We start from the raw sequence: 16,929 nt of genomic DNA, 5'->3' as shown, positions 1-16,929 counted from the left end.
TGCATTTTGCCTCTTTCTGGCCCCAGCTAGCGCATCGCACTGCTACTTGTCTGTTTTAGATACCCTTTCTTTACCTTTACCTCAGAATCTCTTCCGCAATACCATCAAACAAAGTGCTCACAGGAAAGTGCGGAGGCAGCCAGACGTACTTGTGTAGTGACAACATTCCGCTCTTTCAACCAGCCCACACACGTCACTAGTAAAAAGATGGCACGCAATGGTTTCATTCTGGCTTTTCCCCCATTTCTTTCTGCCTCACACTGTGCAATTTTGACTGTAAACCGGTGGCATCTTTTTCTCCGCTATCAGTTAACCTACCCCGTGTATTTGTGGGGCTTTTAACCTGACGCTTCCTATAGAGTCAGCAGAGCCTTAACAGACTGAAGTAGACAACCCCTACACTGTGCTAGGCCTCATTAGTAGTGATCATCTTAATGGCTACACACGCAGCAGAGTAGATACGCTCACATTGCACAGGGTGCTACTGAAGAGCTATATTTAACACTCGAATAAAGAAGATGGTGTGCTTTCAAAACCCGAATCACCCTTAATCTATGGTATGAAAGAACATTTCTTAATGGGTCATTTGACTGAATTTAAATACCATTAGTCAGAGAATACTGTCAGTAAACATTTGAACCAGCCATTTATAGGAAGGGCATTTTCTATAGCTATTTTAAATTGACAAATAATCAACAACAAAAATGTACTGCAGCTGACACTAAGCTTAGATTAAAGTGGTACGGATCCAGAGCAGAAGCCTATGTTTCCGTCAATCATTCCTCCCTAGAGGTTGTCTACTTTCATCCGGTTAAAGCTGCAATGCCACTGTTTTGTTTTGCAAACCCCGGCCACGCTGCAGTATCTGTGTTTGTTACACTGCTTGAGCTAGCTCCTACCACACTCTTCCTTCTCCCGTGCAACCCCCCTTTGAGAACCGAGTCACATGACCTGATGCTGCTCCCTGCTGCAAATCCCCTGGCGGCTGTCAATCAATCAGGCAGTATTGTGGAACCAGCCAATCATGCTTTACACAATGGTTATGTATCGTTTTCAAAGGGACGACAATAACCCTTGTGTTCTAGTGCTGGGCAAATTTGAGCTGCAGGGAGCGAGTTAAAGTCAAATCAGTGTTTTGAGCTTTTATGATGACACATGCCTTAAACAATTTACCCCAATGCTTATGGCATTTGAGAAGTGGTACTTGACACACATATGAATCATTTTATAAAGACCAAACATTCGGAAAGCAGTATGATTACCTAAACATAGTACTGGCACGGCATCACATTGTAAATATAGCTACAGTAAAGGCTCATGAAGAGCAAAAAGGCTTTTGAAAGAGGCTAGGGGCTTTGTCTCTGTTCAGTTAGTAGCGATTCCATTCAGTTTATTTTAAGCGGGACAATACAATATGTAACTGCGTCATTATATTTCTAAGTGACTCATACAGAAAATATTATGCTGGGTCAGAACTCATTCTTAAAGTTGATCATGAGAGTTTTTTTTTTTTTAAAGGCGCCGTGTTGCTTTGAGATTAAAGCCCATGAACATGCCCCATTTGAATGCTAATTGTGCCTCTTTTGACTGATGGAGCAAAGGACTCACTGATGTCACTGACCTATTTTAGGAATCATCAGAAATAAAACGCTGTGCCCTTAAGTGGTGAGCAGGCTTAAATGGAAGTTGATTTAACCCATTTAGGGACAGGAAATGGAGGATGGAGGAACAGTGAGTCCCTGCTCAGGAGTCTTTCTTATCATACAGCTTACATCATAAGCGATTTACAATAAATTCCGATTTCCTCCCTCTGAAATCCATACAAGGGCATCCACGTACAGAACAAGAATTGGTCCCGCTTTATTTGAAGTGCATCTCATGAAGTCTTCATAAAGCCTTCATATAGACTTCATAAGCACTACATAGATGCTTCACAAATAGTCTATTAACAAATATCATGCTCTATAAAGATTCATAATGTGGCATATGTGTGACGTAACCGTACAGTTATTTGTTCACATTTGCATGAAATACGGCTAGAGGTGATTTGTGACCCATTTATTTAGTGCTTATGAAGCTTATTTAATTGCTTTATGAAGCCTTCATAATATTCACTTCAAATAATGCAGGACTGATGTAATTTGAGTGAATCATGATGCGAAAGGGGACTATGGTTTAGCTTTGGGACTAATGATAACCACGATACTCCTTGTGTTTTCCCATGATGTGCAACAGCAGATCTTCTAATGGGTTGCCCAGCACTAGCATCATCTTTCTGCTAAATAAAGCAAAACTACACAATGTTTTGACAGAAGCTAAACTTAGTACTCACAGGCTTTACCCTAAGGTGTAATTTGCATTACGTGTTCCAAAGGGAACAGTCCATTGTCATCTTTAAGCCACTCTAATTAAATGCAGGTACCACTGATATGTAAACATGTATTTGCTGACATGCTTAAAAAGATCCCATTGGCAAGTAAAGGTGCAAATTACATTTTGTATACTAACATAAAGAGAGACTAAATTAGGTCCCCTGTGCTGCCTCTTAGACTCTAGTCGCTAACTGTGATCTCTCTGTTAAAAGCAGACACCTACGGTGGACATACGCCCTCGCTCAGCCACCGCCATCCAGATGAACAACGCCACCCACATGCAGGAGCGGGATGAGGAGTATGGCTACGAGTGCCTAGACGGCAAGGACTGCACCAGCTTCTTCTGCTGTTTCGAGGACTGCCGCTCTGGGGCCTGGCGGCATGGGCGGTTACATATCCGTGTCGCCAAGATAGACTCGTACGCTCGCATCGGTTTCCCCACCGCTTTCGGTCTCTTTAACCTGGTTTACTGGATCTCTTATCTCTATCTCTAGATCCAGCGTGTAGCCAGACTTAGAATATACGCTCTGCTCCAGCTAGACCATTTTTTCAGAAGGGGACCCACTGAAATGTTTTCCTTTTCCTTTTGTCTCTGTTTGATTTTATATGTTTGTTAATTCATATTTCTCAGAATTTCTTTATATGGTTGAGGCAAAAGTTGTAGCAAAACCATTAGGCATGCAGGGATCTGGAGTCTGATAGTGGAACTACGACTGTGCTTTGGGTAAGGCAAGAACCTAAGTTCACCGTAGTGATTCTGCATGACTACATTTTCCAGATTCCCCTTGATCAGATAATTGGTTTATGTAGAAGGTAATCACAATCAGGGCCGCTTCAATGTTTTTTTGGAATTTGCCCTTTAGTCAGTATATTAGATCACAGTAAACATTTTCACAGGAAACAAACTTCATTCAAACTGAAAAAGTATTAAGGCATGTTCCCGTTTTCTTGCATTAACAAGTCACGCATGCGCCGTAGAAGACAAACGGAAGATTTGACATCAGCTTATTTTCCCATCTTTTAAAATATGTATTTATTTATTGCTATATTCCATCCATCCAAAATACAAAATAAGCTCAATCTAAAGCACTTTAATAGATATATAGGTTGAACAGTAAGTATGATTTTCAATGATAATTTAAAAGCTAGGTTTCTTTCATCTAACTGTAAAATATTACTTTTACACAGTTAAACATAAAAAAATGTATGTGTGGTCAGAGCGCTAGAAAATGCTGTTTATGGTCAATGGTCAACTGTACAGACACTGTATATATTTTATTATTATGTAGTGGTTTACATTTATTGCATGCACCTTTCAGGCCCAAAATCAACACGTTTTAAAGGGGCAATCCACAGTTGCTACATCCATTTTCCGACATATAAATTAATGATATTCTCATTGATAATTGAAGAATATAACTTAGAAAGGCCTCATGAGCTTACTTCAACTGTCGTACCCCATCACAACCCAGCATATAAGCTTGTTTTACTCCAATGTTTGTAAACATTGTAAATGTAAACAAACACTGTATAGCCTCAAAATATGTTTAAATCCATCATTTAGATTTCATGGATGGTCAGTCCTTGCATCAATAACTCTGTCTATAAATTTAAGAGTGGTTACATTTCTGCAGGCCCATCCCTCAGTTTTTTACCAAGACAGAAGTGGGGTTTCTGTTTGTTATTGTTTAAACTGTGGATTGCCCATTTAAGGTCTTCTATTGTTGGCTACAGATACAAAAAAGAACACTGCTGATTATCTATCTGGATTTCGTCTTACTTTTTAGGAAAAGTAGAAAATGAGACAACAAAGTCAGATTTTGTCTTATAAATTAACGTTAATCTCTACCAATATGTATTACAAGAGGATAAATCCAGACCCTACAGGAAAAACTTTGTTATATCAACTTTTATTAACTTGTAGACTGCTCTGAGAAACTCTTCCCTTTCAAACACTTTGCTATTGGTGGCTATCTTCAATTGACACACAAGTATGGCTGTGCTGGCTCCTTTGGGAAGTGTGTAGATAAGAAATAGGCATCAAAACAAATGTATGGTTTTCTTACATCAAAACATATTTTCTTACATCAAAACATATTATGCTCCCTTTCTCTCCCCCACAACCACTTGGTGGAAGTGAATATCATGCAAACACAGCAAGCAGTGTTTTACTTCATTCAGCTGGCACATTGAGTGTCTACAATGGAAGCGGCTGTAGTTCTGAATGCATACACCCATCAAAATGCCAAAACGCTCAGTGACAGAAAACACACTCCCATTTGTCATAAGACTGAACTGCATTACTTAGTCACTGCATTAAAACAGGATCCATTCCATCTGTCTCAATGGGTGGTTTAGAGGGACTTAAGGCAAAAACAAACCATTTAACTTGAGGAATATTGATGAACATGACAGCTCCATGGAGAAGAAAGCATCTGCTTGTGACCAGACCAGATGCATAAGCCTTACTCTCTTTGAAGAGAAACACTGTGGAAATTACAATGATCTGACGCTGAAAATGTATTGAAAGATCTGGGAGAAGTTCAGGAATTAATTTTTTGTTTGTTTTGTTTTTCTGTGTTTACAATGGATCATTAAATCATTAATGTGTCAATACAGCACTACTCATTTATAGTGTAGCACATTGTGAATGTCAACATAAGTACTCAAACTATTTGTGCTTCACATCATATGCTAATGGAACGCTTACAATGCAACTTATGGGGTATTTGTATACCCAAATCATGGCCAACCTGTTCCAAAAGAGTACCTTAGCTAAAGGCAGCCAGAGGATGTTAAAGCAGTGCTTTAATCTAAATCAGGGTTTCCCAAACACGGTCCTGGGGCCTCCCATGGGTGCACGTTTTTTTTTTGCCCTAGCACTACACAGCTGATTTAAATAACTCATCATCAAGCTTTGATTATATGAATCGGCTGTGTAGTGCTAGGGCAAAAACCAAAACTTGCACCCCTGGGAGGACCCAGGACCAAGTTTGGGAAACCCTGATCTAAATGAATAAGACATTTTACTGTACATATTGTAAATCACATGATATTATGTAGATAGTAGATCACAAAAGGAAACAAACACTTATCAAACCCTTCACTTTTTGAAAGGGGCAATGATATGTTTTATTTTCTTCATTTATCCCCTTTCATTGATATCATTATTATCATTGTATTATGCTGGACTGTGTGGGATATTATAGGGCAGGTGTATTCAACTCTTACCCTACGAGCTCCAGAGCCTGCTGGTTTTCTGTTCTACCTGATAATTAATAGCACCCACTTGGTGTCCCAGGTCTAAATAAGTCCTTGATTAGAGGGGAACAATTCAAAAAAGGAGTGGAACTGGCTTTGAGGTCCAGAGTAGAGTGAGTGTTGTAGGGTATTTTTCAAGGAAATTGTGTTTCCCTATTTAGAAAGCCCTCAACGAAACAGAGATGGAGAATGTCCTTTGTCAACAATATCATAGAGACATAATTTTGTTCTATAATGAATTTATCTTGTTGTTGTTGTATTTTCTATGTTGTGGTCTACATAGGCTCTAAAGACCAGTTATAGTCAGTTCACTGAATGGTATGACTCAAAAGGTAGGTGGCAAAGTTACTTATTAACCAGCCTCAATTGACAATATCTTTTCAAACATTCAACTGTGATGTTAGCTACTCCCTGAGGTACTGAAAATATGTGCTACTCTAGTCTAAAGTGACCGTCAGAGTTTCTGCATTAAATTGTAAAGTTTCTTAGCAACAACTGTACTAGCCATTGTCAGTTGAATGAAGTGGAAAGTGAGTGGAATTTGAAGCTCTTCCCCTTGTGCATTCACTAGTGGTCCTCTATTTTGTACCTGTTGCGAAGCTATCACTCAGTACAAGGTTTTGTCTTAAAGGTGTGTGTTTTTTTTCTCACTTGAACAGAAAGGAATGGATTTTTTGGCCACTTGATAGTTTACTTCAGTTGAAATGTAGAGGAATGTAAGTGTGTGGAAAAACAACTTTAAGTGTCGAACTTTGACACAAATGTGATACATCCATTCAGAAACCCATATTATTCAATGATCTCTTAATTCATCAAAATGAACTGTTATTTTGCACTGGATTTTTGAGAAATATGTGTGAATGGGAGAAACGCGTTTTGTGTTCTTAGAGAAATAATATTTAACAGATATCATTTACTATTAACACATACAGCATGAGACATTATTTGTATACCTTCATTTATCATTATTACATTTCACAGATGCTGTTATCCAGATCAACTTGCAGTAGTGAGTGCGTACACTTTCTGTACTGGTCCCCTGTGGGAATTGAACCCACAACCCTGGTGTTGCAAGTGCAATGCACTCCTAACTGAGCCATCCGGAACATTATCTCATAACATTATCTCACGGTCTATGGCTTATGAACAAATATCAAAGCACAAGGACCAAACCGTGCATTAGCTTTATCTTAATGCCTCTGTCTCAGAGACACACTTTAATTAATTCAAGTATAACCTTTGAAAAAGAGAATGAGTTAACATAGGGCATCTTTTTTTGTTTGTTTGTAAGAAAGGCTGAACGAGCACATTCAGAAAGTAGAGATGTTTTTAACTGTGAGAAAGTAGTTACTGAGGTATCAAGTGTATGTGTGTGGTTTATAAATACCCAATGACCAACCAGTCATATTGAACGGTGCTGGCATACAAAATTTGATTATTTATATCAACTATTTAAATGTTGCTTTACTATACACAAAAAAACATGATATTGTATTTTTGTGATTTCTTTATTTTCTTATGTTAGTTTACACACATACGGTATGGTACATACAGTATTATACATGGTTAAAGGTTTTGGAATTCTCCTGGTACTTGGAAGGAGATAATCATAAAAGATAGTGTGCACACGATATATAGGTCAATCACAAATATGAATATATTTAACATTTAGGTAATGTGGTATTACTCAGCTTATTTTAATTTGGCCTCCATCTATTCGACCATCTCATGACCTAATTTAGGTTAGAGGAAGACAGAGCATTCAAAGATAAAAGAAGACAGAGATATTTTATTTGGGGGAAACTACAAATAAGACCTATGTGAAGAGCACATGTAAATAATTTCTATAGTTATATACTTTGTCAGACTGGAGAAGAAAAAAAAATATATACCAGTCTAATGTGCATACAGTACCAGTTAAAAGTTTGGACACACCTACTCATTCAATTTTTTATTTTTTTTTGTACTATTTTCTACATTGTAGAATAATAGTGAAGACATCAAAACTATGAAATAACACATATGGAATCATGTATAAACCAAAAAAGTGTTAAAGAAATCAACATATATTTTATATTTGAGATTCTTCAAAGTAGCCACCCTTTGCCTTGATGACAGCTTTGCACACTCTTGGCATTCTCTCAACCAGCTTCATGAGGTAACCTGGAATGCATTTCAATTAACAGGTGTGTCTTGTTAAAAGTTAATTTGTGGAATTTATTTCCTTCTTGATTTGTTTGAGCCATTCAGTTGTATTGTGACAAGATAGGGGTGATATACAGAAGATAGCCCTATTTGGTAAAATACCAAGTCCATATTATAGCAAGAACAATTCAAATGAGCAAAGAAAAATGACAGTCCATCATTACTTTAAAACATGAAGGTCAGTCATTCCGGAACATTTCATGAACTTTTAATATTTCTTCAAGAGCAGTCACAAAAACCATCACGTGCTATGATGAATCTGGCTCTCATGTGGACCGCCACAGGAAAGGAAGACCCAGAGTTACCTCTGTTGCAGAGGATGTCATTAGAGTTACCAGCCTCAGAAATTTCAGCCCACATAAATGCTTCACAGCATTCAAGAGAGACATCTCAACTGTTCAGAGGAGATTGCGTGAATCAGGCCTTCATGGTCGAATTGCTGCAAAGAAACCACTACTAAAGGACACCAATAATAAGAAGAGACTTGGTTAGGCCAAGAAACACGAGAAATGGACATTAGACTGGTAGAAATCTGTCCTTTGGTCTAATAAGTCCACATTTTTTATTTCAACCACCATGTCTTTGTGAGATGCAGAGAAGGTGAACGGATGATCTCTGCATGTGTGGTTCCCAACATGAAGCATGGAGGAGGAGATTTGATGGTGTGGGGGTGCTTTGCTGGTGACAATGTCAGTGATTTATTTAGAATTCAAGGCACACTTAACCAGCATGGCTACCACAGCATTCTGCAGAGATACACCATCCCATTTGATTTGCGCTTAGTGGGACTATCATTTGTTTTTCAACAGGACAATGACCCAAAACACACCTCCAGGCTGCTTAAGGGCTATTTGACCAAGAAGGAGAGTAATGGAGTGCTGCATCAGATGACCTGGCCTCCACAATCACCTGACCTCAACTCAATTGAGATGGTTTGGGATGAGACAGACCACAGAGTGAAGGAAAAGCAGCCAACAAGTGCTCAGCATATGTGGGAACTCCTTCAAGACTGTTGAAAAAGCATTCCAGGTGAAGCTAGTTGAGAGAATGCCAAGAGTGTGCAAAGCTGTCATCAAGGAAAAGGGTGGCTACTTTGAAAATCTAAATGTAACACTTATTTTGTTACTACATGATTCCATATGTGTTATTTCATAGTTTTGATGTCTTCACTATTATTCTACATTGTAGAAAATAGTAAAGATAAAGAAAAACTCTGGAATGATACGTGCGTCCAAACTTTCGACTGTTACTGTATACCACACCATAATTGCAGTACTGGGTACCTGGGTTCCAAAAACAAAATACATCTATTATGAATTCCATTGATATCTTAGTTGTTTGCCATCTCTGTATATTTATTGAGTATTGTACAAAAGGGACACTGATTGATTATTGTTAGGGTCTGCATAATATACTAAATGTACTGAAAAAATCCTTTTCATAAGGGAATTGCACACAGTTGTGGAATTTTACAATAAAATGATTGCATTATCAATGTGTCTTGTTTGTCACATGAATGCCTTGTGTTATTCTATGGAATGGCATGGTATAACAAAACAAATGTGACCATACATCAAAACATGACAAACTAAAATTTGCTGCTGATTTCTCACGCTGTATAGACCATAGAATACTTGTGAGAACAGGTTCAAATCCTTATTGATATACGATAAAGTGGTTGGTGCTGTTCCTGAACAAAACAAGATGCATATTTGGAGGCATGTGAATAATCTTTTGGTTTGCGAGTTGAGGTGTGGTTGACTGTTCAGTGATGTAATGGGAGCATTAGCGGGAGCCCAGTGTTTGATGTGTTTCAGGGCAGCAGCGTGCTAGGCTGGCAGGCGCTGGGAGACCTCTGCTTTGGCACCTCATCCCCTGGGTTGAGTCGCAGCTGCTGGGTCAGAGATGGCAGCGGATCCCCCTGGTTATTACACAGCGCGCTATCAAAGGTAGCCTTTCATCTGCAGAGGATCAGGCTCTTCTGAAGAAAAACTGGAACTACAAGGGTCCACCATTAATAATGCAGCACAGCCACTCATTTTTTGAATTAACATTATTATCATCTTGGTGCCAAACATTCTGTTATCTGGTCCATGGCGAGTTGAGGCAATATCCAGGATTTATTATGCTGCTGGAGTTACATTTCACTCTTACAATACATTGATTGAGGTATGTCGTTGATTGAGGTGTGCATATCCCTGGAATGTTGTCATAAAGTCAATTCTATAGGACTTGCTTTTCACTGGGATTGTAGCTTTCCATAAGCTTGGCAAGCCAAGATAGAGGTTAACTAACCTACATAGGCTAGGTGGTTGGAGAGCAAAGTAATTCCAGGGACATAACAAAAGAGGAATTAGAGTCATGCGGATTATAAGACATGCTGAACTTTAAAGAAGTTTGTCCAAAAAAATAAATGTCTCTGATCCTACAGTCTACCTATAAAATACTATATGGACCTGGAGAGTCAATAACACAGCATTTGCATTTATTGATTAATTAAACATGGTTGATAGCTCCATTTAGCATGTTTTAGTCAAAGACGTTGCTTAATCTATGTCTGGGAAAAAGCCCCCTAGACATAAGTTGTTTTGAGTAGATCCCTCCCCCCAAAATTGAGGGGAAATCACCCTTCCCCACTAGCACTGACTTTGCTGATAAAAACTTTGTTTGAGGGGAAATTTACATGAAACGATTCAGATGTGTTGTTGTCTCACCTAGCAATCTTAAGATGAATGCACTAATTGTAAGATGCTTTGGATAAGAGTGTCTACTAAATTAGTAAAATAAAATAAAGTAAATAATAAAGCATTGCATGCATCTATGCAGACTAACAATAAAATACAATTCCTAAAGTGATGAGCAGCCTAAGCATAGGACCAGATGTGGTAAAAGTTTTTTAAAAAGCCTGCTGTGAACAGCACATACGTTTCATAATTATTACAATGGGTGTGTATGAGAGAGAGAGAGAAATGATAGTGGTGTGTAAATTAGTAAACACAAGATTGTGCCTAATAAAACTGAGCACAAAAACAAATCGTTTTTTGGACCATTGACACCTATACGAGCCATCGAGGAGAAAAGCACTCACCTTGATCCAGCGCCGGTGGGGACACGCCCTTTGTTGCTTGCTAGTGCAACAAGCCTACGTGTTTGATTTGATTTTATTTTAGTCCTCATTTCTACTAATCTTCCAAGAGTCCTTAAACAATTAAATACAATTCATAATGCGATCACATTTTCACATATTGACCAGATAAATACTCTAACAGTCTGAAAATATAGATTGATTCCTTAATCTACCACAGTCCTGGTTCTAAAGTACTGTTTGAATATATATATTGAAAGGTTTCTGGTTTGCTCAGATAAATTATTCCATTTCTTTATTTATGTGAATCAAAATATTATTTAGCCTATTTCTCTTGTCTGTTTGAATAATAGATGATGGACAATCTATTCCTAGTATTTTTTAAATGTTGTACATTGTGAAATAAAATAAGCATGTTTTTTTCAATTATCTTGTTGATTGATGACCAACCAAGAGCATTGTGCATGACATCTCCACCTGAAAACAATCCTTGCTACTTTGTTCTGTGCAATCTGCAGCCTCCTAATTTCACTTGCCGATGCATTTACCCAGACCACAGAACAGTAGTTCACCTGACTCCCAATTAATGCTTGGGCTGTTTGCTTAAGAATCTTTCCTGGTAAATATTTAGCTCCTTCTGGTCATGCATGCATTTAAAAAAAGTATTGTTCATAGATGAGTAGTTGTCTAGCTGCAACCCTAGTAGTTTACTTTCTGCCACTTCCTCAATTTGTCCTCCCCATACTTAATAATTGTATCCCATGCTGTGTTGGCCTTTTCCTGGTGGAACAGACCAACATAACCTTGGTTGGCTTTGTGTTCAAAACCAGTTTGTTCCAGCAAACCCACTCCCTGATATTTCCCAGATCTACTTGTAGAGCAGCTGCCCTGCGGTATTCCACAGTTTATAGCACGAGGGGAAGAAAACGACCAATTGATATAGGTGGACTGTTTCCTGTCAGTTAGCTATGACTGTACCCAATTCAATGCTGCTTTCTAAACCCATAATTCAATACTTTTGTCAAAATGATTTCATGATACACTAAATCAAATGCTTCACTAAAATAAAAAACAATAGTACACCCACAAACCTGCCATTATCGATAGCAGTGTGGTGGAATGGTTTTTGTGATAAGCGTGCTGTGATCAGATCATTCTTTTCCATGTACTCACATATTAGTTTACTCACAATACCCTCCAATATCTTACTGAGTAAAGGGAGTAGACTAATTGGATAACTATTGGCAGGAATAATGGGTTCTTTGCTGTCTTTTGGGATTGGACACAGTTTAGCATGCTTCCATACATTTGGAAATGTCCCCTTTTCCAGTGCCCAATTAAATATGTATTTCAGTGGAGCTGCAATCTGGGGAGCAGCATAGCGAAGTAAAAATTGTCCATAAAATCATAACCCGTAGATTTACAGTACCATTGGGTAAGGAATTCAACAGGTTTAACACCTCTACTAACGCCATTTGTAGACTAAAAGAGCATATTTTTTTGCTCATAATATGATCATCAATCCATTGGACAGTAGCTTGTTTGGAAGAATGGGTGTTTACATTATCGCTCAGTAAATACATTTTCTTTGTAAGACAAATCAGCAAAAGTATTGGCAATATCAGCTGGTTTTGTTATTTTTCTCCTGTCAACCTCCACACTAGACGGGCATGGTGAGATAGATGTACCAAGTAAGCCCTAAACTGTATTCCAAACCTTCTTAGAATAATTTTTACAATCAATAAAAGCATTTTTGTAAAATAATGTTTTTTTCTTACGATTTAATTGAACTGCATAATTACGTAGTGTTCTATTATTCTGTTAATCAATTTCTAATTTAGATTTGGCTGCTAAGACTTTTGCCACATTTCTTTGAGAAAATGCCTTAACCAGTAGATCATCAATCCACGGAGATGGACGAGCATCAACTGTAATCTTTCTTGCTGGGGCATGATGGTCCATTACCTCAGTGAGCAAATCAATAAAACATTCGGTAGCATGATTTAAATCATCCTCTAGATAAATCAGCTCCCAGGGTACAGCAGCCAAATCATTTTGAAATAGCTCATGATTAAATGTCTTAAAATGTCTCTTGACCACAATCCTTGTTTTTTTCTTTGGAACCTTGGTGCTCATGGTTATGGTTACAATATTAACATGGTCCAAGCACACCAAGACAGTCGTGAAGAGGGCATGAAAAGATTTGGCAATGGTCTTCAGATCCTCAAATGTTTTTACAGCTGCACCATCGAGAGCATCCTGACTGGTTGCTTCACTGCCTGGTATGGCAACTGCTCGGCCTCTGACCGCAAGGCACTACAGAGGGTAGTGCGTACGACCCAGTACATCCCCGGGGCCAAGCTTCCTGCCATCCAGGACCTCTATACCAGGCGGTGTCAGAGGAAGGCCCTAAAAATTGTCAAAGACTCCATCCACCCTAGTCATAGACTGTACTGGGGCGCCAAGTCTAGGTCCAAGAGGCTTCTAAACAGCTTCTACCCCCAAGCCATACGACTCCTCAACAGCTAATCAAATGGCTACCCAGACTATTTGCATTGCCCCCCCCCCCCCCCCCCCCCCACACTGCTGCTACTCTCTATTATTATCTATGCATAGTCACTTTAATAACTCTAGCTACACATACATATTACCTCAATTACCTCGACACCAGTGCCCCCACACATTGACTCTGTACCGATACCCCCTGTATATAGCCCCGCTATTGTTATTTACTGCTGCTCTTTAACTATTTGTTATTCTTATCGCTTACTTTTTTTGCATTTTCTCAAAACTGCATTGTTGGTTAAGGGCTTGTAAGTAAGCATTTCACTGGAAGGTGTACACCTTTTGTATTCGGCGCATGTGAAAAATAACATTTGATTTGATTTGATTTTAATATTATGGTCTGTCCAGCCCACTGGCATTGATCTGGCTTTTAAGCATAGCAATGGTATATTACAGATCAATGCACATGTCCGAACGGTGACCTAACTTAGTTGAGGATCTAGTAGCATCATTAACCATTTGTTTCAAACCACAGCTCTCGTCATATCTCAATAAAGTTGTTATATTTTAATTATTAGGATCCTTCCAATTTATATAAAAATCACCCTCAATAAATATATCTCTGTTACGATCTGTGGCCTGGTGAAATCCAGTGCATAAGTCATCCAGATAGGACATCTTAGACTAGAGCTAGGAGGTCTATACACACATCCTACCAATATGGGTGCCTGGTGAGTTAGATGTACTTGAGCCCATAGTGCATCTATTTGACATACATTAAGGTCATCCCTCCTCTTAAAAGGTATAGGATTCTGAATGCACAGTGCTACACCCCCACCATTCCTATTCCTGTCCCTTCTCAGTAGACTATATCCATGAATGTTCATTTGCCCATCATTTACAGATGCATCCAAATGCGTTCCGGTCAAAGCTAAAATATCAATATTATTTATTTTTGCCAAGTTAAAAACCTCATGTATTTTGTTAGGAAGGCTACACACATTTAACCCGAGCTATATGCAGCCCTTTTCTTGTCAAGTGAAGATAAATAGATGATGTATTTGTTATAGTTGAAGTTGTCATGATACACTGCAACACACAAACACAGATTTGAACATGGGATTAAAATAGCCAGGGAGTTACTCTAGAGTTCCGATACAGTTGGATTAAAATAGCCAGGGAGTTGCTCTAGAGTCCCAATACAGTTGCCCGTTGGTGCACATTTTATCCATCACCAAGGAGACTCGTTGGTTCAGGCAATGCTTTTCTTTCATGATGGGATACAGTTTTTTTTCTCCTTTCATTGATCTCCGTAGGGAAGTGATCATTCATTAAAAAATCTGTGTTTCTGAGTTTTCTGCCCCTGCTCTTCACCATTTCCTTTTGCTTAAAATGTTCCAAACATGCAATAATAGCCCAAATGCCTTACCCATTCAATGGACTCTGGGGAAAGTGACACTACGCATGACATCTGTGAGTAGTTTCAGTTGAGTTGACATAAAATCTTAGTTTTAGATATCAAGTTTGGCAAGTTTTTTCATTGATGGATTTCAACAAGTCAACATCCATATCCGTAAACCTCTCCCCACTCTCCACACAAGCCCTCGTGCTTGGGGATGGTTTGATGCCATCATTGATCCGCTTGGCCAACTTGGCTGTGGTTTGTTTTGTTGATTGGATTTGTTGTCTTTAACGGTGCTTGAATCCTCCGAAACCAGCAACATGTTTCTTTGAGCTAGTAAGTATCTCTCGTCGATGTTCAAGCTCTTCAATGGATTCTGAATGATCAAATCAAATGTTATTGGTCACGTACACATGGTTAGCAGATGTTATTGCGAGTGTAGCGAAATGCTTATAGGCTAACAATGTATGAAATAATACATAAAAAAACAAAATACTGCACAGAATCACCCAGCGTGTTTGCCATCAGAGTAAAACAAAAATGACAAAACAACGTATCTTTCCGGATCCATACAGGCCGTCGGTAGATACACCCAATACAACAACACAATCAAATGATTGTGTACTCACTCCTGCCTGCTATATTGAAATATTTGCCGCAAACAATTAACCAAGTCTGAAAGACGTGTTTGACATGGACCGGAGCCGGCATGCAAGCCGAGGGTGAGAGAGTGCCTTGCTCCTTATTTAACATTGTTCCCATTCCCTTTTTGCAAAGTTCTTAGAAAACAGAAGTAATAGAACTAATAGAAAATGGAAGTAGGAGACTATTGTGACCACTGCTCCAGATCAACACGAGAGAGAGACGAGAAAAGGGAGAGAGCAAGGGGGAGGGGGACAGAGAGGATGTAGAGAGACCCGACTCAACTCAAAGTAAACTGTCTATTGTACAGCAGAGCATGTGTCTGACTCCAAACCCCCACAACTGAATAGATAAGAGCATAAATCATGACCACACCTCTTAAAAAACAGAGCTGTGAGCTCTCCATGCAGAATCGGGCTGGTGCCACCCAACTAAATCAAGCAAAGTGGACTCACTTATCACCTGAAACTCCCACCAAAGCACACAATCATTAGAAATAATTGCTAAACAAACCATAACGTAACAGCGTTCAAGAAGAGAAAAGGCACTAATTTCAATAGCCAACACCATACTATCAACAAGCTATTGTGCATGGTGCACAAGAGTAGCCAACACATTAACATTGCAATAATATGACTTTTTTTATGCATCCTCGAATAAAGAATATTAACTGCACGGCGCAGATTATTAAACTATTGGAATTACCATGCGTGCCGGCAGTCATAAAACAGTTAAGTCAGTTAAGAACAAATTCTTATTCACAATGACGGCCTACCCTGGGCCAATTGTGCAACACACTATGGGACTCCCAATCACAGCTGACTGTAGTGACGCCTCTTGCACTGAGCTTCATTACATAGCACCCACAAAACACCAGTCTCAACGTCAAAATTGAAGAGGCGACTCCGGGATGCTGGCCTTCTAGGCAGAGTTGCAAAGAAAAAAGCCATATCTCACACTGGATGGGCAAAAGAATACAGACACTGGACAGAGGAACTCTGCCTAGAAGGCCAGCATCTGGAGTTGCCTCTTCACTGTTGACGTTGAGACTGGTGTTTTGCGGGTACTATTTCATGAAGCTGCCAGTTGAAGACGTGTGAGGCGTCTGTTTCTCAAACTAGACACTAATGTATTTGTCCTCTTGCTCAGTTGTGCACCGGGGCCTCCCACTCATCTTTCTATTCTGGTTAGAGCCAGTTTGCGCTGTTCTGTGAAAGGAGTAGTACACAGCCTTGTACGAGATCTTCAGTTTCTTGGCAATTTCTCACATGGAATAGCCTTAATTTCTCAGAACAAGAATAGACTGACAAGTTTCAGAAGAAAGTTCTTTGTTTCTGGCCATTGTGAGCCTGTAATCGAACCCACAAATGTTGATGCTCCAGATACTCAACTAGGTTAAAGAAGGCCAGATTTACATTTCAGTTATTTAGCAGACGCTCTTATCCAGAGTGACTTAC

The 16,929-nt window shown here is 39.1% G+C and overlaps 1 protein-coding gene across 4 annotated transcripts in view; it reads left to right on the top strand.

Moving 5' to 3' along the window:
* The window catches only part of gabrg2 (gamma-aminobutyric acid type A receptor subunit gamma2), a 73,088-nt gene extending 63,755 nt beyond the window's left edge, over window positions 1–9,333 (top strand). For 2 of the 4 annotated variants that reach the window (XM_014136810.3, XM_014136812.3), the window contains one exon: window positions 2,588–9,333. In XM_014136810.3, the coding sequence (XP_013992285.1) occupies window positions 2,588–2,866 (279 nt within the window). In that variant the 3' untranslated portion in view covers window positions 2,867–9,333. Of the gene's footprint in view, window positions 1–2,584 lie in introns of all 4 variants that reach the window. The other 2 variants (XM_014136809.3, XM_045693401.2) reach the window with 1 other exon arrangement.
* Window positions 9,334–16,929: the final 7,596 nt, after the last annotated feature.

Source organism: Salmo salar, chromosome 13, assembly GCF_965601325.2.
Source record: "Salmo salar chromosome 13, fSalSal1, whole genome shotgun sequence".
Taxonomy (NCBI): Eukaryota; Metazoa; Chordata; class Actinopteri; order Salmoniformes; family Salmonidae; genus Salmo; species Salmo salar.
This window is presented reverse-complemented; position numbering and strand designations above follow the sequence as displayed.